Source organism: Rattus rattus, chromosome 8 (genome assembly GCF_011064425.1).
Source record: "Rattus rattus isolate New Zealand chromosome 8, Rrattus_CSIRO_v1, whole genome shotgun sequence".
NCBI classification, from domain to species: Eukaryota; Metazoa; Chordata; class Mammalia; order Rodentia; family Muridae; genus Rattus; species Rattus rattus.
The window spans coordinates 82,376,463-82,403,188 of NC_046161.1; the positions used below are offsets into that span (position 1 = coordinate 82,376,463).

The 26,726-nt window shown below is 40.5% G+C and overlaps 1 protein-coding gene across 1 annotated transcript; it reads right to left on the minus strand.

The window, feature by feature from the left end:
* Positions 1-864: 864 nt before the first annotated feature.
* Positions 865-17,151, minus strand: LOC116907475 (von Willebrand factor A domain-containing protein 5A-like). Its single transcript, XM_032910461.1, is given in 18 exon segments — positions 865-2,469; positions 2,969-3,095; positions 4,512-4,642; positions 5,473-5,585; positions 5,587-5,755; positions 6,903-7,147; positions 7,384-7,484; positions 7,753-7,917; positions 8,569-8,683; positions 12,955-13,034; positions 13,424-13,568; positions 13,943-14,031; positions 14,250-14,419; positions 15,615-15,729; positions 15,928-16,103; positions 16,222-16,444; positions 16,735-16,937; positions 17,047-17,151. Coding segments are annotated over 18 exon segments (2,490 nt in total). The 5' UTR covers positions 17,090-17,151; the 3' UTR covers positions 865-2,389.
* Between the last annotated feature and the right edge of the window lie 9,575 nt (positions 17,152-26,726).

The window sequence follows — 26,726 nt, forward strand, 5'->3', positions numbered from 1 at the left end:
GTCATATCAGAGTCTATGGCCATGGAGCAGCAAGGGTCTATGTCGATATCTGAGGCTTATATTACCAAGAGCCATGCTGACATACCTGCTCTGGGCTGCTGCCTGGGACCATGTTGATTTCCAAGGGCTATGCAGAGCTGGCCCTGCCCTTCACTGGCTGCAACAGAGTAGGCCCTACACCTCACCTAGGGAGGACAGTAGAGCTGATGACCCTGTTAGCAAAGGTGCAGGTAAGTGAGCACCAAGCACATGAGTAGCGCTGCCCCTACCTTTTGCCTGGTATGGCATTAGGTAAGCTAGCTAGGGCAGTGCTGGAGAGCTCACTCTGGTGTTATGGGCACAGGAGAACTGGCAGTGTGACTAACTAAGCTACCACCCAGGACCATATCCAGGGCTTTGCGTTCACACATGCTAACATCTACCTCATCTATGAACTGCTAGAGCACGTGAAAGGGTCAGTTCTACAGAAGCAAAGCTGCAGGATCTCCATGATACAGGGCAACAACAGGATATCTGAGAAGAGTCCAGGTGGGAATCCAGTATTGATGGGGTAACAGAGGCCTCTGTCTAGACCAATGACACATTACAATGAATATTTGCAACTGAAGACATGTGTACAAAAGGGTCTGCTGCGAGACACAATGATCCACTACAGCTTCCACAGAAGATGGTTTTTGTTAGTTAGATTTTTTTGTTTTGAATTTTATTTTTATTTGGTTACTTTTGTGGGGGGAGGTTGCAAAAGCAGAGTGCAGATATGAATGGACAGGGAGATGAGCAGGATTTGGGTGCGTGATGTGAAACTCACAAAGAATCAGTAAACTGTTTTTTAAACACACACACACACACACACACACACACACACACATTTAAAATCAAGTTTATTTAAATACAAAAAAAAAGATAGCCTACCAACAGAGGATATTGTGACAGTGGAGCTGGACTGGCAGAAATGAAGATATTTTTCTTTCTTTTTTCTAAAGAGACATTGATGTCTCCCAATCTGAATGTTGGATTAATGAGCAATAGACACCCCACCCCACCCTAAATGGGAACTGACCTAGAAAACCTATGCTATATCTATATATGTATCTATATACATATGGATATACCTGCTTGGCCCTTTGTTACAATTTTAATCCCTCTTTAGTATCCTTAAGATGATGGACTTGGAAAAATCAGATTGGGGAAGTGTTGGGCTAGCTGAACTTGGAGAAGCTTTGGGTCTCTCTGTTCCTCTTCCCAGAGTAACTATATTGAATACATTTTGTATTCTATTTTGTACCATTAACTTAGCTTTATAAATAGGCTTTTTGGAGACAGGTAGTCAAATCTGACTGAAGGCACAAACCATGCCCCGCTTTCAGTATCGTATCAATAAATATGGTGTTATCGATGGACATATCCATAGTGTTGGGGTTGAAAATGGGATAATAAAACATAACTTATGTTCATTGACTCAACTGACAAAAAGACCAACACAAAGTCATAGTAGAATAGCCATTTTAATATTGGTATAACAGCAATCTGGAGGAATGGAATCATTTAATATGATAGGGTATGTGAAAAGCAATGGTCAGAGTGATTTGGGAACCTGATACTTTATGGGATGAAAAACGAAACATACTCAACTCTCAGCAAAACCTACATTAATTCTGAGTAAAACAGGCCATAACCAAACTCACGGGCTTAATGGATTAATGCTAGGTCTAAACAACTCGTTATTAACCTCCTACAGAATGATTAATGGTTAAGGACAGACATCTGTTGATGGGTATGACTCATATCAAATCATTTAGGCAGGAGAAAGAAAAAAGTATGGAGTATAGACTGACAATGGCCACATAGAGTACACCAAGAATGTTCCCAACAGAAGCAGTGAACAAAATGGAAACCTTGATTCTCTGTGATCTTGAAGTTACGTTGACTCTGAAGTTGGCTTTCAGTTTATATCCAACTTCTTCCAAGAATGGAAACATTCAAATTGTATCTGACAATGTAATGTATATAATGACAAGCATATAAAATGAAAGGTGTGTACCAAAAGGACAATGAAGACAATTATTTGATGCAGGGATTCTTAGTCCTTAGACTGGAGTGAAATATGTTTTTGAAACTTAGGAGAAACATCACTACATGCAAATGTCCTATACTACTCGAAGATAGGAAACAGTTTCTATATCTACCAGCACTTGTCTTAGGGGATACACAGACACCCAAGGTTCTAACCAGTGGGACCTACAATAGATAGCCAAAGCCATGTGCTCATCCTTTACTTTTATAGTATGATACAGGTCGTAAGGTACCCAAGACACAAATCTATCTTAATGGACAAGGTGAAGGATGTGATAGGAGGCAGGAAAGAATGCCCTTCTCCCAGGCACCACTCTCATAAATTGAAGATGGAGGGACTCAATGATGTCTTCAAGAACTTGTTGGCAGTATCCATGGCCTTGGTGAAACCATCGACTGCGTAGGGAGGAGAAACAAGAGTCAGGGCTGTAGAATAACACGCATGGAAAAAGCTCCTTCCTTGACCTCTCTCGTCCTCTCAAGTCATCTACTCTCATTTCTATCATATCATTCCTCAGTACTCCTGGCTTTTCTGTGTGCTCCAGTTGGCCTTTAATCTACTCTTCAGCAGAGAGGCAATGAATGCTCAAGGAGCATCCAGGACTATTAAGCCTCAGCTCACTATTGAGTACCAGAGGACAGTCACTACTACACTGCTCTTGCTACTCACCTCTCCCCATCTATGTCTTTTCCACCTTTACTCACCTCTTTCCACCCACAATTACAAACATCTGCCACAGAAGGATGACATAAGGGAGAAGAAAAACTCTGAATCAGCATAGGGGAAATGAATTCAGGGACTATCCAGTGCTCATTCTCTGCCAGGCCTAGAGGCTCAGTAGCTGCCATCCTAAAGGTGAACGAAAAGGGGTGGGGACTGTGTTTGTGTTTCTACCTGCATTTTTGTGAAGCCAAACCACAGCCTTTCTTTCCAGAAGCTCCCACTCCTCCTTCAATTCCTTGCCATTCTCATGTAGCCAAAGCACAGCTAGCATCGTAGCCCAAGCCGAAGGTTCTAATACCTGCACAGACAGAGAAGTCTCTCATGCCTGGGATGGAACAAAAAGCCCCACAAGATGAAACATGCAAAACTTCATGTGTTCTGTATCCCCCATGTGTTCTCCATTCTGTATTCTCCACGCTGCTGCTGCATGAGGTTTTTTCTTATCTATCCCCACCATGCACATATCATTTAAGATGATTTTCCTGATTAACAATCCACTGGGTCTTAGGACAGAAAATTGTTGAGCTACAAATCCAGTACAACCTGTAGGTCAGCAATGGGAACTAATCAAACACCTCTGAAAAGATGGTCCCACTATGCCCAGAGAAGAACATACATAAACAGCTGCCTTTACAAAATATTATTGTTATATAAATCATCTTTTCTATTTCTGGTCTGAAAGAGGAAGGCAAAATATTTCAACTCAATAGTTACATGAAATAAAAAGTCAGAGAAACATAAAATGTTTTACCCAGTGTTATACTAGAGTTAAAGACAGAGGTGAGACGGAACACTGAATTCTTACTAACCACATTGTTGAATGGAAAACTTGAAGAACATAACATCATCCACGACGTTTCACTCATTGTTTCTCAAGGTCTCAGCTGATCCATGAACATTCATGCTTTACAGTATAACTCGCCACATCCAGGATCAGCTCTCTTGACCTCTTTGAATGAGGTTGTTTCAGAACCTGAACTTCATCACTAAGAAAACTGTTCATGTAAAGGAACTAAGAACCCCGGGCATGTTCTCCTTCTCTAAAGAACCTCAGGAATTTTCAAAACATACCCTGAAATGGTTACTTCTGGAAGTAAGTGTTTTTGTGAAATTCAATGGTCAAAACCAAAGCATGTGGCTTTAGAAGTCAGCCTGTGGCCCTGACCATCCGAACTTCTGCTTCTTTCTTACTCTGTGTCAGCCAGTTGAAGTGTCTGGTTTCACAAGAAACTTCTTTTAAGAATTTGCGTCTCTCCTCTCTGCTGTATAGGTGAGAATAGCCATACTTGCTTTGATTTATAATATAGGTTATGGTCATTTTATGAAGTAAATTCCAATTTTCTTTCAGAACCCAGACCCACTTTTCTATTACTTTGGATCAGGATTCTACTGCATAAACTATGCCTCTGTTCTATCATATAGGAACATCCAAGTCTTCATATTCATCAGAATCTTCACTGAAAATCCTGACAATCATAAAGATTCAGAATTTGGAGGATTTAAGAAGTATTCAAATAAAATATTTAACTACTTAAAAAATACTACAACTTAAAATGTATTGACTATTTAGTGCTACCTATTTTCCACTAGTTTGTACTTGGTCCAGATATTCTCCTATCTTAAGTAAACCTTGATTCATAAAATTTTTTCACTACTAACAATATTATATAAAAAAAACCAAATACTTATTTCTCTGATTTTCTTTGGATCTTACCTCACTAGGGCGTGCAGCCGTCATGTCTTCCAAACTAGTACCTAGAATCTTAACTAAATCTTCATTCATATCCCAGGAGCCATCTGCATTCTGGAGATTTATCAGCTGTGCAATACTATGCTCTTTATTCCCTTTGAGAAGAAAAGATAAAGTGTTTGGAAAGTATGTGGCTATTGTCCTCTTAGCCTACCTGAGGGCTTTCTGAAGTCAGTCATACAATAGCAAGAGGGCTGTAGAAAGAAAGCTTTCAGACATCCTCAAGATATATTGTTATGCTCAATATGTGAAGGGATGGCCAAGGTAGAATGAGCAAAATAAGATGGTACCTCAGTTCTGTAGGCCCTGTTTACAAGGGGGTTATGTATGAAGAGATGGCAAACAGAAGTTTGTTAGTCTAAAAGATACCCCAGAGCCCATTAGAGGAGGTTTATTGAACTCTACTGAACTATGTGGCAAGTGCACATACTAGAAAAAATCTTACCTGCTATCAGGTACTCCTGATTGAATTCCTTGGTAGGTGTTGGCATTCTGTCTAAGCTCCACTCACACAGTTACCTGGCAACAGTCAGGTATGCTCCACCCCCACAGTTACCTGGAAATAGCTAGGTATGCTCCGCCCAACAGTTACCTGACAACAGCCAAATATGCTGGACTTAATATAAAAGGGGCTGCTTGCCCCCTCCTCATTCTCTTACTCTCACTTCTCTTGCCTCTTGCTCTTGTCCTCCTCCCCTCTTCCCCTTTGTCCCTTCCCTCCCCATTCACCTTCCCTCTTCCCTCCCCTTGCTCATGACCGGCCTTTACTTCTCTTCTCTTATACTCTTCTCTCATTAAACCTTTCCACATGGAACCATGTTTTGTCCAGATGCAAGCTGAGATTTATACCCCAATAGTAGGGATTTGGAGGACTATTTCTTCAGTTCCCATAGATCAGAGAAATACAATCTAAGGTCTGTCTCACCTTGTGGGGAACTGTCATATTTAACCAGGTGGGGCAACTCAGGGCGAGTATCTGTAGGAATCACACATTTCACCCGATAGCACTTCTGAGGCTCTTGCGGTGTGCCTAGTTGGATGTGTGAGAGACAAACCTTGGTAAGGCAAGCATTCTCTGAGATTGTAGCAGCCATTATGATACACTGAACTTAAAGGACCCTTACCATTTGGATTGTTTTTTTTGCGCAACCACTTTGGAAGTTGATTTACAGGAACAACACTGGGGCAGAATACAATTTTGCTGTAAGCTGAAAGATACCAGTACAGACATTTACACTGAGGCATCCACGTTCTACAAAGTTGAAAAGGACAAAAAAAAGTGATGATCTGAGATGCAAGCACTCCCATCTTCCTCAGCTTTTGTTGTCACTTATATGTCCCATTCTTCCCTGATGTCCTGCCTTTTAGTGCACTCTGAACTACTCTTCCTACTCTCCTTCCTCTGAAACTCCCAGCACACAGGGAAGAGTCTTTCATCCATCTTTTGATTCATCCCAGGGAGCTCCTTTCAACCAAGTCTTAAGGTATTATTTCCTCCATAAACTTGCTATCACTCCCAAATTGTCTTTCTCCAAGGATTGTATCTGCCAGAATAAAGGTTTGAGAAATGGTGTTGGCAGCTTTTTCAGGCCCATATGATGCCACCTTCTCCCTCATTTGGGTAACCATCTATCGGTCTTCATATTTTCAGCCTTCTCTGTTACTTCTTATGATCCACTGGACTATCTGAAACTCAGGCAACTGACATCCACTGCATTTCAACCTCCGCCATCAACTTGAAAATTGTGCTACCCATGTGGTTAGCAAATGCAATATCCTACTGCAAATGGACCTGACTTTTTCAATCCCAAGGACTTTTCCCCTATTCTACTTCAGCATCAACCTCCCAACTCATGAAAACCTTGTCATCATTCAGCACCGTTCTACTTTTCAGAATTTAATTCACACACACACACACACACACACACACACACACACACTCACACACACACACACACACACATACACACGTGCACACACGCACACACGCACAGAGTTATTTATCGTGTTTTAACTTAAAGACTATTATATTTGGTCTGGCTATATTTTAGACTACTTAAGATGCCTTTTCTTCTACATGTCTCAGTCATTACTTTTAATAATTAAACTAATTGTTAGTTACAATTAGTTAAACTAACAATTAGTGATTGTTTCAGCCTTTGGTGATCATTGTGCTCTTCACATTCTAATCATCCAAACCACAAATTATCTTCAACTTTGAACCTCATTCAAGGTTTATTTCTACTTTTTGATGCTTAAAGTTTTTCTCATTTCTTTTCTCAACACTTGGTTATATAGCATTCTGAAGTAGTAAAAAGTGTTCATTCATAAAAGTATTTAGGGGATAAAACTTACCATCAGAGGTCCTTCTATTACGTCCATCCATGAGAATTGGCCTTAGAATATCCCTATGAGGCAGGGGCCCCTGGATTGGTTCATTGAGCTCCTTGTTGATGGCAACAAAGGCTGTGAAGGAGCTTATGATTCCAGAGTCTAGGCTGATGTCCAACACATCTCTTCTATACATTGCTGCTGTCTCCTTGAAGCCAAAGTCTTTGGACTGAATCATGGACTTTGCAGCAAGACGATGAATGGTGAAGCTGAAAGAAAAACTTTCTCGAAGTAGGAAGAAAATCTGCATGCTTTTAGCTGGAGCCTATAAAAGTTACACATCACAGGAGGGAGGGAATGTAGGAGAAGAGGAGGGAGGTGACATGTGAGTGAGAAGCAACTAAAGGTGATTGAAGTGATGCAACTCAGTTCAGCATCAAGAAAGTGATTTGGCCATCAAAGACCACCAGAAAGAAAGGAGGGGGAAAGGAAACAGAACTCTCACTTGTCATCAGACTTTGGCTGTAGAGAAAATGTCATTTTTTCTTCATAACTTTTGCCATGAAGCTTATATGAGAGACACACTTCACCAGTTGCCTCTTCTTGCTGTAAGAGAAGGAATGAAAAAGAGAAATTGCTTGGAAGATAGTGGGTCATAAATGTCATGTTCCTACCCCCAGCTTAATATATTCAATTTTCTATCTAGAAACCATGTGTTCAGGAGAGCAGGAACCTGGCATGATGGGAAGAGTGCCTGGCTAGTTCCAGTTAGCAAACACAATAACCTGTTGAAACTCAAAATTATCTGTTTTATTTGATGAATCTGCCAGGGAAGTACCTGCACCAAGAAGAGAGAATAAGATTGTGGACTTACTGGTATTTTTCCAATAAATAAGCTGTAGATGATTATCTTTTGACCCCGAAAGACAGAAGTTTGTTCTGGAGCTAGCACAGGTGCAAACATTTCCGGAGGCAAATTCCAGCTCAGAGTGACATCCTCTACTACAGACTGTAGAGAACGCCTCAGGGATCTAAGGGCCTACAGGAGGAGAAAAAGCCTAGTAAGTATAAGCAAGAAGAGATAGTGAATGATACAATTAATGACATACTGTATATAGAGGTCATGAGACTTAATTAATACTCTGTCTAATAATAGCCTTACTGCTCTCTTTTCACAGTCCAAAGTTGAGAAATTTAACACATAAATACGAATGAATGAAATGCTGAGAGGAAGAGATTGACAGAGAAGAGATTTAATAAAGATAGTACTGGGAGTCAGAAGTATAGAAATATATCTGGAGATGGCTTCTCATATATAGGCATTAATAAAACTGTATCAATTTGAATTCGCTTCGATCTTATAATACATAGCACACTCTTGATCTTTCTCTCCTGCCTGAAATCTTTTGCAGTCACCATTGGCCATAACACTAGAGGAGGTCCTGAAGCACACATATGGACTCTTAAGTGTGATAGCCAAAGCTTTTTGTCTATCTGGTTTCAATACAAGAGCCTCAACTCTCAACAAATTATCTCTGAGCTAATGTATAACAGATGAGAGACATTTTCCCCCATACTATATCAGGCCCTCTTTCCACAGGCTGGAATTGTCACCCATAAGTATAAATGTTCCTTTCTGACACAGATTTTAATTGTACTATCCATTTCTTTATTCATGGTTGATCGTTACCTTGGACTGCATCCTGTCATTGCCTGTGATAAACTCTGCAGTGCCCCCTGACAACAGGGCAAGGCTTTTGAGTAAGCTAGTGGAGGCTCCTTCTCCAATGCCAAAGGTGAAACATCTATGAATGTAAGAAGACGAAGGTTAAAGATGGAGCCTGAATGGAATTAACAACTAACACATCATTATCAAAGATTTTAGGAATTCAGGGTACATTTTTGAATAACTATGGAATAACTGACATTCATTATATATGTTCTCTTTTAAGGATACATAAAATGTCTCACAGTTGTGACACAATTTACCTATCCAGAGCCTGAAGATATAGTCTCATATTTTGTTTTAACACTCAGATGTGCAGTGCAAAAATCAAAGAATTCTGTCCAAAGTCATTCCCTAGCAATTGATCTGTCTAAATATGCAATTCCTCTTCCAAAAACAAGGAAAGATATAGTCAACAGCATCTTTTTGATACTACCTAACATAGCGTTAGCCTTATTAGAGGGAGAATGTCAGACTGAGGACCATGCGTCCTGCTTTCTAAGGAAATGGTTCTCATTCTGTCCAAGTCTATGCACATCAAGCAGTGTATTTTTTTTTTCCGGAGCTAGGTACCAAACCCAGGGCCTTGCGCTTCCTAGGCAAGCGCTCTACCACTGAGCTAAATCCCCAACCCCTTTAGTTTTATTTTGCTGTTGTGTTGTTGTTGTTGCTGTTGTTGTTATTTTCCATCATTTCATTTCCCAAGAAGCACAGTATATACACAAACAGTATATTATGGGGAAAACAAACAGGTACTTTAGATGATGTAAAAATTTTCATTGTAAATCAATACAGTATAACCTGGGCCTGCTTGTTGATCTCTTTTGATTGAGATAATATAAGTCACAGTTCCCAATGATTCCAGTTATAAAGCTAATGCTCTACAAATGGAAGAATAAGGACTCAGCTTTTAGTGGCAGAAAACCAACTGGGGATTCTCATCTTACAGAACACAGCCTTCCATGTTCTTTATACCAACCAAAGCTGGAAAAAAAACCCAGATGCCCTTTAACAGAGGAATGGATATAGAAAATGTGGTACATCTACACAATGGATCTACTCAGCTATCACAAACAATGACTTCATGAAATTCATAGACAAATGGATGAACTAGAAAATATCATCCTGAGTGAGATAACCCAATCCCAGAAAAACACATGGTATGCATTCACTGATAAGTGGTTATTAACCCAAAAGCTCGAATTACCCAAGATATAATTCATAGACCACATGAAACTCAAGAAGAAGGATGACCAAAGTGTGGATATGTCACTCCTTCTTAAAAGGCAGAACAAAAATATTCACAGGAGGGGATATGGAAGCAAAATTTGGAGAAAAGACTGAAGGAACAGCCATTCAGAGCCTATCCTCCATGGGTATACAGCCCATCTCCACCAAAACTAGATAAGATTAATGAAGCTGAGAAGTGTATGCTGACAGGATCCAGATATAGATGTCTCCTGAGAGGCCCAGCCAGAGCATGTCAAATACAGAGGTGAATGCTAGCAGCAAACTATTGAACTGAGAATGGGATCCCCATTAGAAGAATTAGAGAAAGGATTGAAAGAGCTGAAGGGTCTTGCAACTCCATATGAACAACAATACCAATCAACCAGAGCTTCCAGGGACTAAACCACTACCCAAAGACTATACATGGACTGACCCATGGCTCCAGCTGCATATGTAGTGGAGGATGGCCTTGTTGGGCACCAATGGAAGGAGAAGCTCTTGGTCCTGACAAGGCTGAACACCCCCCAGTGTAGGGGAATGTCGTGGGGTCAGGAAGAGGGGTGCATGGGGAAAGGAACACCCTTATAGAAGAAGTGGAGGAAGATGGGATAGGGGGCTTATGTCCTGGAAACCAGGAAAAGGAATAACATTTGAAATGTATATAAAAAATGGATAAAAGAAAACATTTCAACCACGATCTATATGATCTTTACATATAGAACCAAGTGAAAAATTGTTCATGCCTGACCATTTGCTCAGAACTCAAAATACTGCTTTATGTGGAAGGTAATAAAAACAATAATTGCAATGACAGAAAATATTTGTGATACTTAAATTGTGTTAAGACAATTCCTGATGCTTATACATTTTTATTATTTCTACTGTCACAGTAAGTATTTAAATAACTACTGTTACTTTCTCCATTTGGGGAAGAAATATAAGGGTTAGAGAGGTAACTTGACCTTCCCATTTAGTAAGTAAGTAAATGGGTAGGGAAGTGAGACATACAGGAATTAATATGTAGCTTAGGTTCCAGCACACAGTCTGGACTCTGGTCATGGAAATGTGGCTGCAGTTTGTATTTGCATGCTTGTTTGCTTCTTATACCCCATTATTATTGTCCTTTTTTTCTTTTGTTATTTTTATTGATACTTTATGTATTTAGATTTCAAATGCTATCCTCTCCCCCCTCCCCTTACTTCTATGAAGATGCTCCCGCTCCCACCCACCCACTTCCACCTCAACACACTGGCATTCCCCTGCACTGGGGAGTTGATCCTTCACAGGACCAAGGGCTTCTCCTATTGATGTCAGCCAGTATCGTCCTCTGGTACATAAACTACATGGTTAGTTGTTTAGTCCCTGGGAGCTCTAGGGTGATCTGGTTGGTTGATATTGTTGTTCTTCCTGTGGGGTTGCAAACCCTTTCAGCTCCTTCAGTCCTTTCTCTAGCTCCTCCATTGGAGTCCAATGGTTACCTGCAAGCTTCCTCATCTGTATCAGTAAGGCTCTGGCAGAGGGCAGAGCCTTTCAGGAGACATCCATATCAGGCTCCTGCCAGCAAGCACTTCTTGGCATCAGTAATATTCACTGGGTTTGGTGGCTGCATATGGGATGGTTCCCCAGGTGGGACAGTCTCTGGATGACCTTTTCTTTAGTTCCTGCTCTGCTCTTTGCCCCTGTACTTCTTCCCATGAGTATTTTCTTCTCCCTTTTAAAGAGGACTAAAGCATCCACATTTTGATCTTCCATCTTCTTGAGCTTCATATGGTCTGTGAATTGTTTCCTAGGTATTCTGAGTTTTTGGGCTAGTATCCCACTTATCAGTGAGCATATACCATGTATGTTTTTTGTGACTGGGTTGCTTCACTCAGGATGATTCTGAACATCTATGTTCTAAATGTAAGGGTACCCATATTCATGAAAGAAACTTTACTAAAGCTCAAAGCATATACATATACATATATATATATATACATATACATATACATATACATATACATATACATATACATATACATATACATATACACAATAATAGTGGGAGATTTCAACATCCCACTGTCATAAATGGACAGACCATGGAAACAGAAACTAAACAGAGACACAGTGAAACTAACAGAAGTTATGAACCTAAAACAAAAGAATATACCTTCTTCTCAGCACCTCATGGTACCTACTCAAAAAATGACCATATAATCGGTCACAAAACAGGCCTCAACAGATTCAAGAAGTTTGAAATAATCCCAAGCATTTGATTAACTGCAGTTTTCTAAGCAGGCAGAAAACTAGAGACCTACATATAGTTCCTTTTCATTCTTTGAGAATTTCATACATGAATGCAGCACATTTTAATTATATCCACCCTTTTCTACCTCCAACAAATCCCCTTAGACCCTCTATTTCAACTATGTACCCTACCAATTTTTTATAACCCACTGAATGTATTCAATGCTGTCCATATGTACATGGATGTAATGCCACCCACTGGCACATGGGCAACCTACCAGTGGGCACTGCTCTAAACACACTGATTTCTCTGCCTAGAAATGCTCAGTCACCAAAGCTTCACTGAATGGGAATAAGTCCTTCTCCCACCAATGCTGGAAATTCTGTAAAGAATTTCTTTTTAATAAGGGATGCTTTAATATATGGAAAACCATCAACATAATCCACTATATATACAAAGTATTTTAGTAAATACTATTTTAAAACATTAAAGAAACTAAGACATTCAAATTCTATCCCTTCAAAGACAGTAATAACATGGGTGAAAACCTCAGAAGACATCCATCTACCTTCTGGAGCAAATATCGGGTACAAATAAACAGAAAAAAAAATCTAAGGTTGGGCTTTCAAAGAGCAGTGTCCCTTGTCATAGAGTTGTAGACAGAACCTTCTGGGGACTTACACACTTAAGAGGTTTAAAAAATGCAAGGGTAAATTAGGTTTTCTTTTTTCTTATTTTTATTGCAATTGATGTTATTTGGAGTATTGGTTTTATTTCCATAGAAAATAAATAATCACTTGGTAAGTCTTCAAAGTGCTTAGTATCAGATAATGCTCTGCTACATTTGGCCTTGCTAAAACTCCCCAGTAGAAATGAGACCACCCTCATACCTGTATTTTCTGCTCCGGAACTTAACTTCTCTGATTACACTAAAACTTTCAACAATTTCTCCATCTGTGAAGACAAAGATCTGTACAAAGCAAAAAACAGAACACTCATCAAGTGACTATCAGGTTCATTTTAAGAGAATAGAATTTAACCCTTGAAACAATTCAACAGATTATCCTCAAATTCTCTGGTGCCTCTTTAAACAAGTAGGAGATCACTATTCTCCAGTGTTCTGCTATAGCTAGAATGACCACGGGGTCAGCACAAAATCATTGGGCATTTCAGATATTAACACATTAGTTTTACTTCAGTTAAGAAGAAAAATGCCTCTTATTTTTATTTCTCTCTCCTATACACCAGAAGCCTGAAGTACATACAGTGTTTCTAGAGTCTTTCAGTGACATGCAAGAACATACATTCTTAAGGAGAATTTTCATTCTCTCTGCCCCTTCAGTTAGCTTTGGTTCTTACCTGTAAGGGATGCCCTGGGATTGGGGGTTTCCTCACAATTTTCCGTAGTGGTGTTAAAAGTTCAGTCCCTCCTAGATCAGCCAGCAAAAGCTTTACTTTTGCCACTGCCATCTCCATGGTTTCCTGAGAATACTTCACACTGATTCTGAGAAAGGCAAGCACATGTGGTTACAAGATAGTACCATCTAACCCTGATCAAATAGCAACTCTACCTAAATTTCCCCCATGCTCAGGTCAGCTCTTTACCTGCTTTTTCACCATTCATTTTTCTCCCTTTAAAATGTATAGTTTATGTGATTTTACAACATTGTTTGTGTGTGCGTGCATGCATGTGTGAGAGCACTCCAGTGAAAGATTGGAAGACAGTTTGTGGGAACTGATTTTTTTTTCCTTCTACCATGTGAGCTCTGGTTACTCAAACTTGGCTTCTCAAGCTGAGCAGTAAGGATTCCTACCTAGCTAGCTATGTTGTATGCAAGCCCTCTTATAACTTCTTGGCCCCCTTTTCTGGAAACTTACGGAAAGAACTCCTCATGGGTGGCTCCAAATCCATAGATGTTGAAATAGCAGCCCATGGGCAAACTCTTCAGTAGCAGAATCAGTGTTTCCTGGAGGTGAGAAAATGTGGTTAGCAAAGTGACTGTGTATGCACATGCACACATGTATGGTTCAAGTGTGGCTGATATGGGCTGTCCATACTACCTTATTCCATCTTGTACTCTAAGGAAACACCAAGAACTCAGAAAATGGACATACAACCATCACAAACAGAGTGCAACTGAACCACTCCCTAACCCCAGATCCATCTTCAATGAGTTCTTTTTACCTTGGCAGCATCTATTTTCAGCTGAGACTTGTTCTTGGAACTCATAGGGTTATTCATGCTTTTTGAACAGTCCATAAGGAACACAAATTCTCCACATTTTGTTGTGGTATCCACTTCTGGGAATTCTGGGTAGAAACTCACCATTGCAGAAGGTGCTCCCATTAAACTATCTATATAGAAAGGATTAAGACGTTGTAAGACAAAAAGAAACCCAAGAATCCTAAAGTCCTTAAGAACACTTTGATGATATAGGTTTAAAATCTCACCTATCTCCATAGCTAAAGAAGCAAAATCACAAGTTAAAAGTACTCTGGCAAACAGAATGAGTCCAAGGCCAACCTGAGTAATTTAATGAAGTCCTTTCTCAAGAAAGGAAATATAGCATACTAAATAGTGTGCTAGGACCACGGGTCAATTGAAGCATTTGCCTAACATTTGAAAGACTCTAGATCTACTTACTCATCCACTCGAAAGACTCTCCCTCTCCCTCTCCTTCTCCCTCTCCCTCTCCTTCTCCCTCTCCCTCTCCTTCTCCCTCTCCCTCCCACTCCCACTCCCTAATCTCCCAAAATCGATTGTGAACAGAACAGTGAGATGGAAAAACACAAGCTCAAATCCCATTTTGTTTTGTTTCATTTCGTTTTGTTTTGTTTTATATGTGTGTGGTTTGGTTTGGTTTCTTTCTTTGTGTCCTTTCTTTTTCTTTTTCTTTTGTTAATATTTTAAACAGTTTGCTTGCAAAGGGTGGGAGGTGAGCTATGAACATTCAAAAGACACAGTTGAAGGAATATGAAGATGAAGAAAGGGGATTAGCATATAAAAGTAACAGTGGTCCTGGTGCCATTGCCAATGACTGTTCTTTTCCTGGAAGCACAGAAAAACATGTCAGACACCCAGGATTAGCATTTGCCAGCCTTTGCCAAAAGCAGTCCATGAATTTAAGCTTCTTCAACAAATAAAAATAATGAGAACTAATTTTGCTTGTTTTTAAGCTGTTAATTCCAGGGACCAAGAGATAGCTTGACAGGTAAAGCTGCTGTATTTGGACATGTTTGAACTCTTGAGAGGGGAAAATGTCATAGAACTATTTTGAATTGTATCTTTTCAAAACTGGTTATGGGTCAAGTTTATACCATTTGGATTTTCCAGTTATTTATTCACGTTCTTCCAATTATTTATTAATGGAATTAAACATCCTGATTATTAAAAAATGTTTGGTTAGAGAAGTGTGAGGACTTTCAAGTATTTCAGATTGTTGATATCTTCCTTATGACTTACCAGAACAATCAAAGTGTCAATATTTGAGAGTAGTTTTAAGACAAGGTGAGCTCCTAGGGGGTAACTTCCAAGTGAGGAAGAAAATACCTGATGGCTTTTCAGGCGTTCCCATCTCCACAGCTACACTGGGGCTGTGCACCTTTCTATAGAAAATCAGGAGTTCCACGTCTCGATCAAACTTGTGTCCGTCAGCCAAGGAAACCTGAGGAAGGAACCAACAGAGAAGCTGTGTTAGAACTTCCACTGACTGCTTCAAGAGTTTTAAACCAGATCTAAGACTACAGGTGTCCATGAGCACCATGAAAAGAGTTATTATACAAAGAGTAGGTAAGAAAGTCAATAGCTCAGAATTGAGTCATTAGCTAAAGTACAAAGAACTGGTAACTCTTGCATTGTTTACCTGAGCCGAGGTCTTGTTATCTCCAGTGTACTCAATGGGATTCAAGGGACAGTTGGATTGGATTGTACTGATACCAAGCTGGGAGCTGATGTTGGCAACCATGCTGAGTGTGTAAGGCAATTCCTCCAAGGGAACTATCGGGGTCTTCAAATCCAGGCAACTGTCCACAGATTGATCTAGAGAAAGAACCCCAGTTCTGTGTTTCTTGCCAGCACATCTAGTACTCCAAAAATGTATTGTGTTTTCCCAACTTATTCCACCAAAGATAAGTATCCAAAAGGGAGAGACACTCACCAGAGAGATGGTATCTAGGATTCAGGATGGTCGGGAGCACATAGCGCAGGGCTCCATCATCTTCCAAGGGAAGTTCTTGCACATATTTCAGTGTCAGTGACACTTTTGACCCTGGCTGCAGGTTCCCCACATTACAACAGAAGACATCCCTGGAACACTTGTCTTCTTCCAATAAGTAAGGCTGAAATCCCCCAGAGAAAGCCTCTTCATACCTTTTGTGGGGCTACAGGAAAAAACATGAGGGGTGGGGAAAGAACATGACACGAATGAACCATCAACAGACACCCAGGGTGCACATAAAACCGACACTGTTTCCAAGAGACTGGTCACTGGAAGGGCTACACTCTGGATGACAAATTATCTGTATCCCAAATAACTTTAGGCAAATACATTAGGTAAATGAAGGAAAAGACATTGGTACTCAATTTTTTTTGAAATACTGCATTTGATAAAAGTCTAAGGAGTAAGTCCAATGTAAACAAGAAGGGAAAGGGATAAACTCATTCCTCAGACCTGATACTTGTCCTCCAACTCTGCCACAATTTTCTTCCCATCCACACAGGCCTCAAAGCTGTAGACAGCAGAATCTTCATCCATGGGGAACACAAAGAAGGTCTCTAAGGGGGTTTTCTCTTCATTCTCATAGTTTAGGGTTGCAGACACACCAGCCACAAAATCGTTGATGGACAGAGTCACGGCAATGCTCTTCGGCACCACTAGGGAAAGAGCAGGGTTCTGTAGTCCAACAAAACGTGCTAGCGTCACACCCACAGAACTTCCTAGGTTCTGAAGAGTCTAGCACTAAGGGTTTTGGCTCTTGCTTACCTGGTTCTCTTACTTTAGTGAGTAAGCCACTCGAACTCACCATGTTGACGCTGTGGTTCTGTGGAAAGATACATCATTTTCTACATTACATGGCTAGAGTCAAGCACTGAAATATCACCACCTTCCATATCCCCCTGGCAGAATACATGCAGGCATGCAGAGTGACAGTTTTAGAGCTGGAAAGAAGAATGTGGTCTGAAGGAGACAGAAATGTCAAAGATCCGGTTTCTATTAAATGGCAAACCAGGTGGGAAGATATGAGAATCCTGAGGTATCTACAAACAGGAAATCTCAAGAGGCTGCTTTACACAATTAATTCCACTTTCTCTAAAGTGGGAATAACACACTGCATCTCATACCTACTGAACAGGTACCCTAAGTATAGCCAATCTGAACATTAGAATGTTCTGTTAAAGACGAGAAACATAACACCATCATAAAAATGTGCCAATCCTATGGACGAACTTTCTAGACTAGGGGCAGATCCTTAAAAAGCCTTCCTCAATGATGTTAGCAGTGTTCCTGTTGTCATGGTTACTACTGTCTAATAAACGCCAGCCACTTATTATTTCATTCACACTACTCAGAGATCTGTGTGAGCAGCTGTGTGATCCAAGGGTTGTCTGCCTGCTGACTCCTTGTTTGTGAGTTGTCCTAGAGGGCAGAACGCAAATAACAGTGCCAGTTATTCATCCATGCTTTCCTAATTTACACATGTATATGATAAATGCAACATAACCTCAATTTAGAAGTAAGATAGCCTAAATTTGTTTCTATACTATTATAATAATTTTTAAAGCTAGAACATGTTATAGTTTTAAAAAAGAATGGAAGGAGTTCATGCCTTATGATTGCCGCGACTGTCCTATCACAGACTCTGTATGTTGTTTGAATCTCCCATGTGTGGTAGCTCTGCAGGTTCGAAGGGCCCTGAAACCCATTAGGAATGATGAACGCCTCCCTTTCAGCTGACTTTGGACTCCACTTCCTGGCAACCTTAGGAAGGGAAACATGAGCTTGGCCTGACTTCAGAATTGAAAATACCATATGAAAATGTGGAGGTAGAAGGCCTTGGTTGGGAGCGGGGGCATTAAAGGGAACGCACTTGTTCCAGGTTAAAAAGAATAAAATTTGAGTTCGACCTAAGGCCCTGGTTAGAGCCATGCACTCTATACTATTACCTATCTTCTTAATGATAATTAATTCACCCTGGTGCCCATTAGCCCTCCCACAATTTGGAGTTCACAGAGCTTTTTCACACAGGACTGGCTTATGGTAGCAGGACAGACAGCTAGATGTTTCTCTATAGATCTACCTCTATATTCGACAGCCACATAAATGCCTAAATTAAGGGCAGGGACAGCCTCTCTCCATCTGGCAGATCTAACTGGTTTTATTTCTCCAACTCTAATATAACCATTCTTGAACTTCCTTCTATGTCAGCTTTGTAATGTTTTTATTCACACACACACACACACACACACACACACACACACACACACACACACACACACATGAAAGTGAACACCACTTTCCCAGTAACACCTATGATGGGTGTAAAATTTTCCATGAGCACTCTGTACTTGATCATCGCCTAGCTTTCCTTTCCCTGTTGTGACAAAATGGGACCTGAGCTGCAGTGGCAGGTACCAATAAAGGTACATTTCATTGGAGCTGAAGTGTCACTGCCTGGAGCACACAGAATGCTTATGACAACTGATAGTCTGATGCAGATGAACTGGCTGAAGGGGATTTAAATACCTCCACCTTCCTTGGGACAGGCAAACCATACCAATAAGGGCTCTTGTCTTTCTTTGTGGGGCAGCCCTACCTTGAGGGTTCCAAAGCACTGCACAGGGATAGGCCTGGGCTAATCATCCTCATCTAAATATCAATTTCAAATACGTTCTAAGTTGTGATGTATTGTAGTGATACAGCATTTGTTTAGCACGCGTGAGTGCACACACATACACATACAAACACACACACAAACACACACGCAAACACACACGCATACACACCCACATACACACACACAACACACACACACACACACCCACACAAACACACCCACACAAACACACCCACATACACATCCACATACACATCCACATCCACACACACACACACACACACACACACACACACACTGGGGGGGTCCGGGGGAGCGCAATCTTCATGCTGATCTCACACCCACTCTCACAAATCACCTGCAGCTATGATTCTGGCTCAACTCTCCATGTTGTTCTTCAACAACTGCGGAATAAATCCTGGCTGTTAAAATGTTTTACCACTTGACAGCAAAGCAAGAATTGCAACAGTTGAGAATTTATGAAAACACAGAGCAACCAGGAAAACATGCAAGGAAGGGGTGGGGGGCGTCCTTTAAATGAGACAAAATGCCGCAGGAAAGGCCTGCGGCCAGAGGAAAAAAATGTCTAATCACAGCAACAGGAAGCTTAGAGCGGGAGACTCACCCTGAGCAGCAACAGCTGAAGATACCCTCTGTCTGGCAGCGGAGTGCTCAGGCTGGCAGTGGCCACTGCAGGAGGCTGAGAGGAGAGAGGCAGACCACAGTCACTTGTAACGAATAAACAAAACAAATACCCTTTATCTCCTCAACCTAACCTCAGAGTAAATTTCCCTCGCGGAGGGATTTCCCTCTCCCTTTCCACCCTTTCTCATATAAACAGTAAATTGTGGCACGGCTTCGTTCTGCCTCTCAGGAAAAAAACTAAGACAAGTGCCTCTCTTTAAGGTAGAGAGGTCCCCCCAGGTGGGACCAAGGCCCAAGTCCAGAACCTGTTGTTGTTGCTGGTGGTGGACGTGGAAGGGCGTCTATGCTGGGCGGGATGCGCTCTGGCGTGGACCCTCTGGGCAGAGCAACTGCAGAGAAGGGGGCGGGAGTGTGAAGAAACAGCTGGCCACTCCCCTGCCTTTGGCTGATGGGAACTAGAAGCTAACCGCGGAGGAAACTCGGATCAAAAAGAGGGTAATTTCAACTTTCGATTGTCTGCCCTTGGTTTTCAGTACCTCGAGGATTACAAAAACGGCAGTTTTCCTGAGTTTTTTTTTTTTTTTTAAGGATTTAATGAGCTCCAAGCAGTTTTCGCGGTCAGAGGCTTAAAACTGCACTTCCGCAGCACAATTTTACATAAAACTGATAACTTTATTGAAAGTAAAGGGACTTTGGAGGTGGAAGAAGGGGTGTGGGGCGGTTTAAGGATGCAGAAAAAGAAGGTTTAAGACAGACAGACAGCTGAGAGCGAGAGGGGATTGCTTGAGGATGTTAGATGATTAAATGATTCTTGCATCCTGAACTTTCCATGGCACAGAAATCATCCACAAGTACCCGCTCCCCACACTTGGAGATTGCAGTTTAAGCAAGCCCCAAAAGGGGGTGGACCTCCTAAGTAAGCGGAGAGGGGGAAGGGAAGGCAATGTTTAAGTCCCGGATGGGAGTGGGGGTGTGTTTTCAGGGATGGGAGTGGGATTTAGTCCAAGCGTCTGCAACGCTGGCTCTTAACCTTCTGCCGAAATCCTGGTGCTGTGAGTCCAGAAAAGTGAAAACAGCTGCAGATCAATTTTCCTGGAAAACACACCCACCCCTCTTGCTCTGTTGTAACATAGCAACTCACAGACGACAGCATCTGCAGGGAAGAGAAGCCCTGTTGAATTTCAAAGCTTGCTGTTTACCTCTGCCTGTGCTCTGCAGAGCAAGGATCTCAGACCAGGCAAAGCCAAAGACAAGCAAATCGTTGTTCGAGTGAAAATTTAAAATTATAACAACAAAAAGACTCGGTAGGAAAAGGTATGAAAATAAAATGCTTTTGAAACAAATTAGGTTACCAACAGGTTTGTACCAGTGCTTCTAGTTTGAAGTGAGGGTTTCTTGGTTTCCATCTCCTGGTGATGACTGGTACAGGACACACACTCTGCCTCAAAACGGGGGGGGGGAGGGGGCGGGCAGCATACGCAGTGTATAGAAATCACATCTGATGTTGCAGACTGTCTGCTGGAGTATCTAACAGCAAAGTGAACAGAGTTCTCCCTCCGATGTGCTGGAATAAAAGCCTGGGACTCGTCTTACCACATGACACACATGTTGTAAGAAGCAGAATTGGGGAATGTTTATGGCACAATATATACAAATAAATAGAACTTTATAGTTAACCATAAATCCAAACTTGATTTTAAAACGATGTGTAGTTTCATTATGTCGTGTTAAAATTTTAATGAGTCCAATTTTCAAGCCTTCAAAGAAAAAGGTCATTTTAAAATGCATACATATTATACATACATTCATGCATATATGGAAGGCACTGTTGTACGAATTTGCATTTTGTCAGTAAGAAGAGATAGGAATATTATTACCCAACAATACTAGCTAGTTTTTATATCAAAATGACAGAATCTAGAGTCATTTCGGAAAAAGAAACCTTGATTAAGACTATGAACTCGTAATATTGGCTTCTAAAGAAGCCATTGGGATATTTCTTTTCCTTTCTTCTTTTTTCTTTTCTTTCTGCTTCTTTGTTTTGAAAAGAACACAGATTCCCTTTATTGTATCAGACATTTGCATTCCTATTTACCACTTTTTACACTTCCCTCACATATGCTCCTGTTTTCATTTTATCTTCTTTGTCATTGAAACTGTTTTTCTCACTGTCCTTTTATTTTAAGTTTTGCTATTCTCAGTGGTAGAGCGCTTGCCTAGCAAGCGCAAGGCCCTGGGTTCCGTCCCCAGCTCCGGGAAGAAAAAAATTTTGCTATTATTTTTCTCACTCTCTCTTTCCACATCTCTCCTAGTTCAGAAGTCCCGAACTGTGTTCCTCCAGCTGATACCTACACCTGAGCATTCTCAGCAGTCTGTTCCTCTATTAAAGCCTCAGGAGCAGAAAGCCTTGCCCTCCTTCCAAGTAACTCAGAGAAGCCTCTGGATACTTTCATTCAGGCCACTTCTTACCCAGCTTGTCCCATGTCCTTGGTCATGGACCATAGACTTCTCTCTAAGCATCATGGCAGAGGGGTTGTTTTGTGCAGCCACTGGGCCTTAGATCAGCCCATGCTCACCTGGCTTGCTCAGTGCTTTTCTTCTCAGAATGTTGGACCTTTCTGAGGACATTTACATCTTACTGAATACCATCGCTCTGGTAGCCTTCTGTAATTTCTCAAAACAACGTTTTCCCAATCCTTTAAGAGGGAGTATCTCTTGGATCCAATTCCAGTTACATTTTCACCTTCTGATTTCTGTCATCCCCAGGGAGCCTTTGCTCTCTTCGATCAACTTTTGTGAGTGAGGCTTTCCATTTTCTTTCTCGATGGTTTTACATTGCAGTATGAGTGTGTTCTCTAGTTTCACTACACGATTTACAGTTTGAATTTACAGATTTTTGGTTGAACTGAGCATCTGTTGAGACTACTGAATCTGAGAACAGATGTCTTCATCGCTTCAGAAAGTTAGCAGCCTTCAAATGTTGCCTCTTTTCCATTTCCCATTTATTATTCTTTCTTACTTTAATCAGACATTTGTAAAACTAATGCTTAAACTCTACTCATGAGTGTCTAATAATCTCTTTAACCCAACATTTAGTTTTCACACTAGTCAATTCCTTCCATCCTCCCTTCTTCCTTCCTCCCTTTCTTTCTTTCTTTCTTTCTTTCTTCCTTTCTTTCTTTCTTTCGTTCCAACCAAAAAATATCTTAGTAAGACAGAAAATAAAGCAAAGCCATTACACTGAAGCTACACAAGTTAAACCAACAAAAAGAAAAGACACAAAAATTCAAGACCCATTTAGTCACACACTCAGGAATTCCATAAAATACTAAAATGAGAGTTATGATATATGTCCAGAGGACCTGGTGCAGACACATGTAAGCCTTATGCTTGCTTTTCCAGTCTCTTAGAGATCACAGGAGCTTTATGTTAATTCAGAGGCCACCGTTCTGGTGTCCTCCATCCCCTCTGGCTTTTACAGCATTTCTGCCACCTTTTCTGAGGGATTCCTTGAGCTCCAAGGAGGAAAGTAATTCAGTGGAAACATCCCATGTAGAGGTGTGCCTTTCAAGGACTCTCTCTCTAGTGAGGGGGTACTGTCTGCCTGTAGATCTCTGTATCCGTCCCCATCTGCTGCAGGAGGAAGCTTCTCTGACGATAACTGAATGTAGCAGGGATCTATCAGTATAGCAGAATACCTTTGGGAATCATTTTGAAACCTATTGTTGTTGCTATTGTGTTGTTGTTGTTGTTGTTGTTGTTGTTGTTGTTGTTAGATCAACAGTATTTAATTTTACCCTAGTTCTCAGGACTATTTAGTCTTTTGTTCTTCGTTACCCAAGAGGTATTGGTTATGAGTTTCACTTTACGGAGTGGACCTTACGTCAAATAAGATAATGGTTTGCTACTCTCACAACGTCTGTGCCACCATTGCCCTGGTATATCTTGCAGGTAGGCAGATGTTAGGCCAAAGGTTTTGTGGGTAGGTTGGTATTTATATTTCTGTTCAGTAACCTGCAGAGTACCTTCCCACACCAAAGATATTAGAATTTAGGAGTAAGGACTTCATGTAGGTACCAGGTCAACACCTCCACATTCAGAGTTGTATGAGTATTGCCCTTGGCAATGGGACCTGGCTGTCAGTTTGCACAGAGAAAGCCATTGTCTTAACAATAACCTGCTAGGTTGTTTGGGGATTTTCATGGAACCATTTTGGCCAAGGACTCAACTGAATGCAGCCAGGTCCCAGTACTGGAAATCTTGTTTGGTGACAAAATATGGCCCTTTGGGACTTTGTATTTCCCATTCCTAAGAAACCTCATTAAGATCACTCATATATTTTAGGAAGTTTCCACTGCACTAGGTTTTCATATTACCCCTCAGCTGCCCATCACTAAAAGCACTTTCTCTCCACATTCCCTTCTTCAACACTATCTCCTCATCTGATCTTTCTAGTTCATACCCTCACTTCCAGCCCCAATGCAATTTTAACATATTTTATTTTCCCTTCCCAGGGAAATACATGTGTCACACCCTAGTCATTTTCTCTGTACCTACCTTCTTTGGGATTATGGATTGCAGGTCGGTCATCATTTACTTAATGGCTAATGTCCTCACATAAGTAAGGGTCTGGGTTCCTCACTTGGGATAATTTTGTCTAGTTACATCTACTTGCCGGAAATTTCATGGCATCATCTTTTCACTAGCTGTGTAATATTCCTTTGTGTAAATTTAGCACATTTTCTTTATCCATTCATCTGTTGATGGGCATCTAGGTTGTTTCTACTTTCTGGCAATTATGAATTATGAATGAGGTCTCTGCTCCATTTTTAATTGGATTATCTATTTTTAAATTTCTTAGTTCTTAGGGGTTGGGGATTTAGCTCAGTGGTAGAGCACTTGCCTAGCAAGTGCAAGGCCCTGGGTTCGGTCCCCAGCTCCGAAAAAAAAGAAAAAAGAAAAAAAATTTTCTTAGTTCTTTGTATATTTGGATAGTAAATCTCTACTAGATGTGGAGTTTGTTAAAATCTTTTCCCATTTTTCAGGCTGCCTCTTTGTACAATTCTGAAGCTCTTTGCCTTATAGAAGCTTTTCAGTTTCATGAGGTCCCATTTATTAATTGTTGGTCTTAGTGCCTGCACTGTGGATGTAAAGTTGTCTCCTATGCCAACCCGTTCAATGTGTTATTCTCCAATTTTTCTTCTATCAGGTTCAATGTGTCTGTTTTTATGTTGAGGTCTTTGATTCACTTAGACTTAGTTTTGTGCATGGTGATAAACATGTATTCTTCTACATGAAACATACAGTTTGACCAGCATCCTTTATTGAAGATGGTTTCTTCTTTGAATGTGTGGTAGAAGTCAGCACCAAAATCGTATGGCCCTGGGTTTTTCTTGCTTGGGAGACTTTTAACAACTTTATTTCCCTAAGGGTTATAGGTTTATTTACATTGATTATCTGATCTTGATTTAACTGTGGTAAGTGGTACCAATTGAGAAAATCATCCATTTCTTTCAGTTTTCCAACTTGGTGGAGTACATGTTTTTATGTACTTAAGTATGTCCTTATGACTCTGTTTCCTCAGTGTCTGTTGTTATGTCCCTCTTTTTGTTTCTTGTAGATTGGTTTGAATGCTATTTGTGTTAATTCGGCTCCTGAAATAACACAGGAACCTGCAGGTCTGCGGGGTGAACAATGACTTGGAGAAGTGTGAGAAGTTCCAGGGAAAGAGCAGAAGGCCTTTACTTCAGGTACATTTTGTTTCCTGCATTGTTCTTAGACCTGATTTTGATACTGCGCTGACAAACATTTACATTCAACTTATATGACATGTTTATTCTTGTTGTATACCAGATCATAGCTTTAGAACCCAATCTGGTCAATGTAATATGAATCGAGATATGACCTTTTGCCTTGCTTTTATGCCTTCTTAAATATAATCTATAGTATACGCCAGGCAATTGCATTTAAATTGGTCTGTCTGGAGAAAATTCTGGCGAAGGGTTACCCTGATAATATTTAGTATGTGCCAACTGGTGTTTATTTACATGTTTTTCTGATCATGTTTTTTTTCCTACATTCAACCAATTTTTCTTTAACCATTGTTTGTTATATCCACATATAAAAGTACACTCAAACTGAAGTAAAGTTGTCTACAGCATCAGACTGTAGTCTACCCTATTCTTTTATGTTCTCAGCTCCTATGTCCAGCAGAGAAGATCTACATAGGTCAGCCAAGAAGTCAACAGGGCAGAAAGATAACCCAGTAGGTAAAGGCACTTCTTGCCAAGACTGCCCACCTAAATTTGATCCCTGAATCTGAATGGTGGAAGGTGAGAACCAACTCCTGAAAGTTGTCTTCTGACTCTACATGCAGCCCTTGATGTACTAATAAAATATCATAAAAATAAATAAGTGACAAAGAAACTATTAGTGAAACTATAGTGAAGTTGCTAAAGAAAACAAAATACCATCATGGACTTTAATTTCCAGGAACAGTCTGAAGGAAAATGAAGCCTTTGCAAGTTCCTCTGGAACTTTGAGTACTTACTCAGCTCAGAGGTCAAGCCTGTTGCTTACTATGGGTTCCTGAGGCAGTGGGAAGAACCCGCGAATGCAAGGCACATAAACTACTGCTGATGGCATACTCTTCCCTCCCATGCTTCACTTTTATGTAAATAAAAGTATAGTCTAGATTAATGGCAAATGTATAATAATATATAAGCAAACAATAAGTAGTTATCACACAGTTGAATATTACCATTCTTACAAAATTGTAGATACTAAACACATTCATGACTGGCAATGCAACCGGTTTCTTTGTCACCAGACAAATAGAAAACACAATGTTCTATGATTTTTTTATTTATATCAAACATTAGGTAATAGAAATTTTTGACTTTGTAATAATTTCCTGCATCTTTGTAATAATCTTCTTGCACAAGTCTATGTAGTCTGGGTGATGGTTGATAAAATTATCTTTTTAAAGAGAATGACTATAGTATAAAATATTAGAAATCAAGACTACTTCAGATTTGATATCTCAGTCAAAAGTCTTTCATTCTGATATGCACCATTACTTAGTATTTGAAGATAATTCATTTCTCACCCTGTTTTCATACTAGAAGAATTTTCGGTTTGAGGTGAGTATATGATTGTTCAAATAAAAGCATTTCCTGTCCCT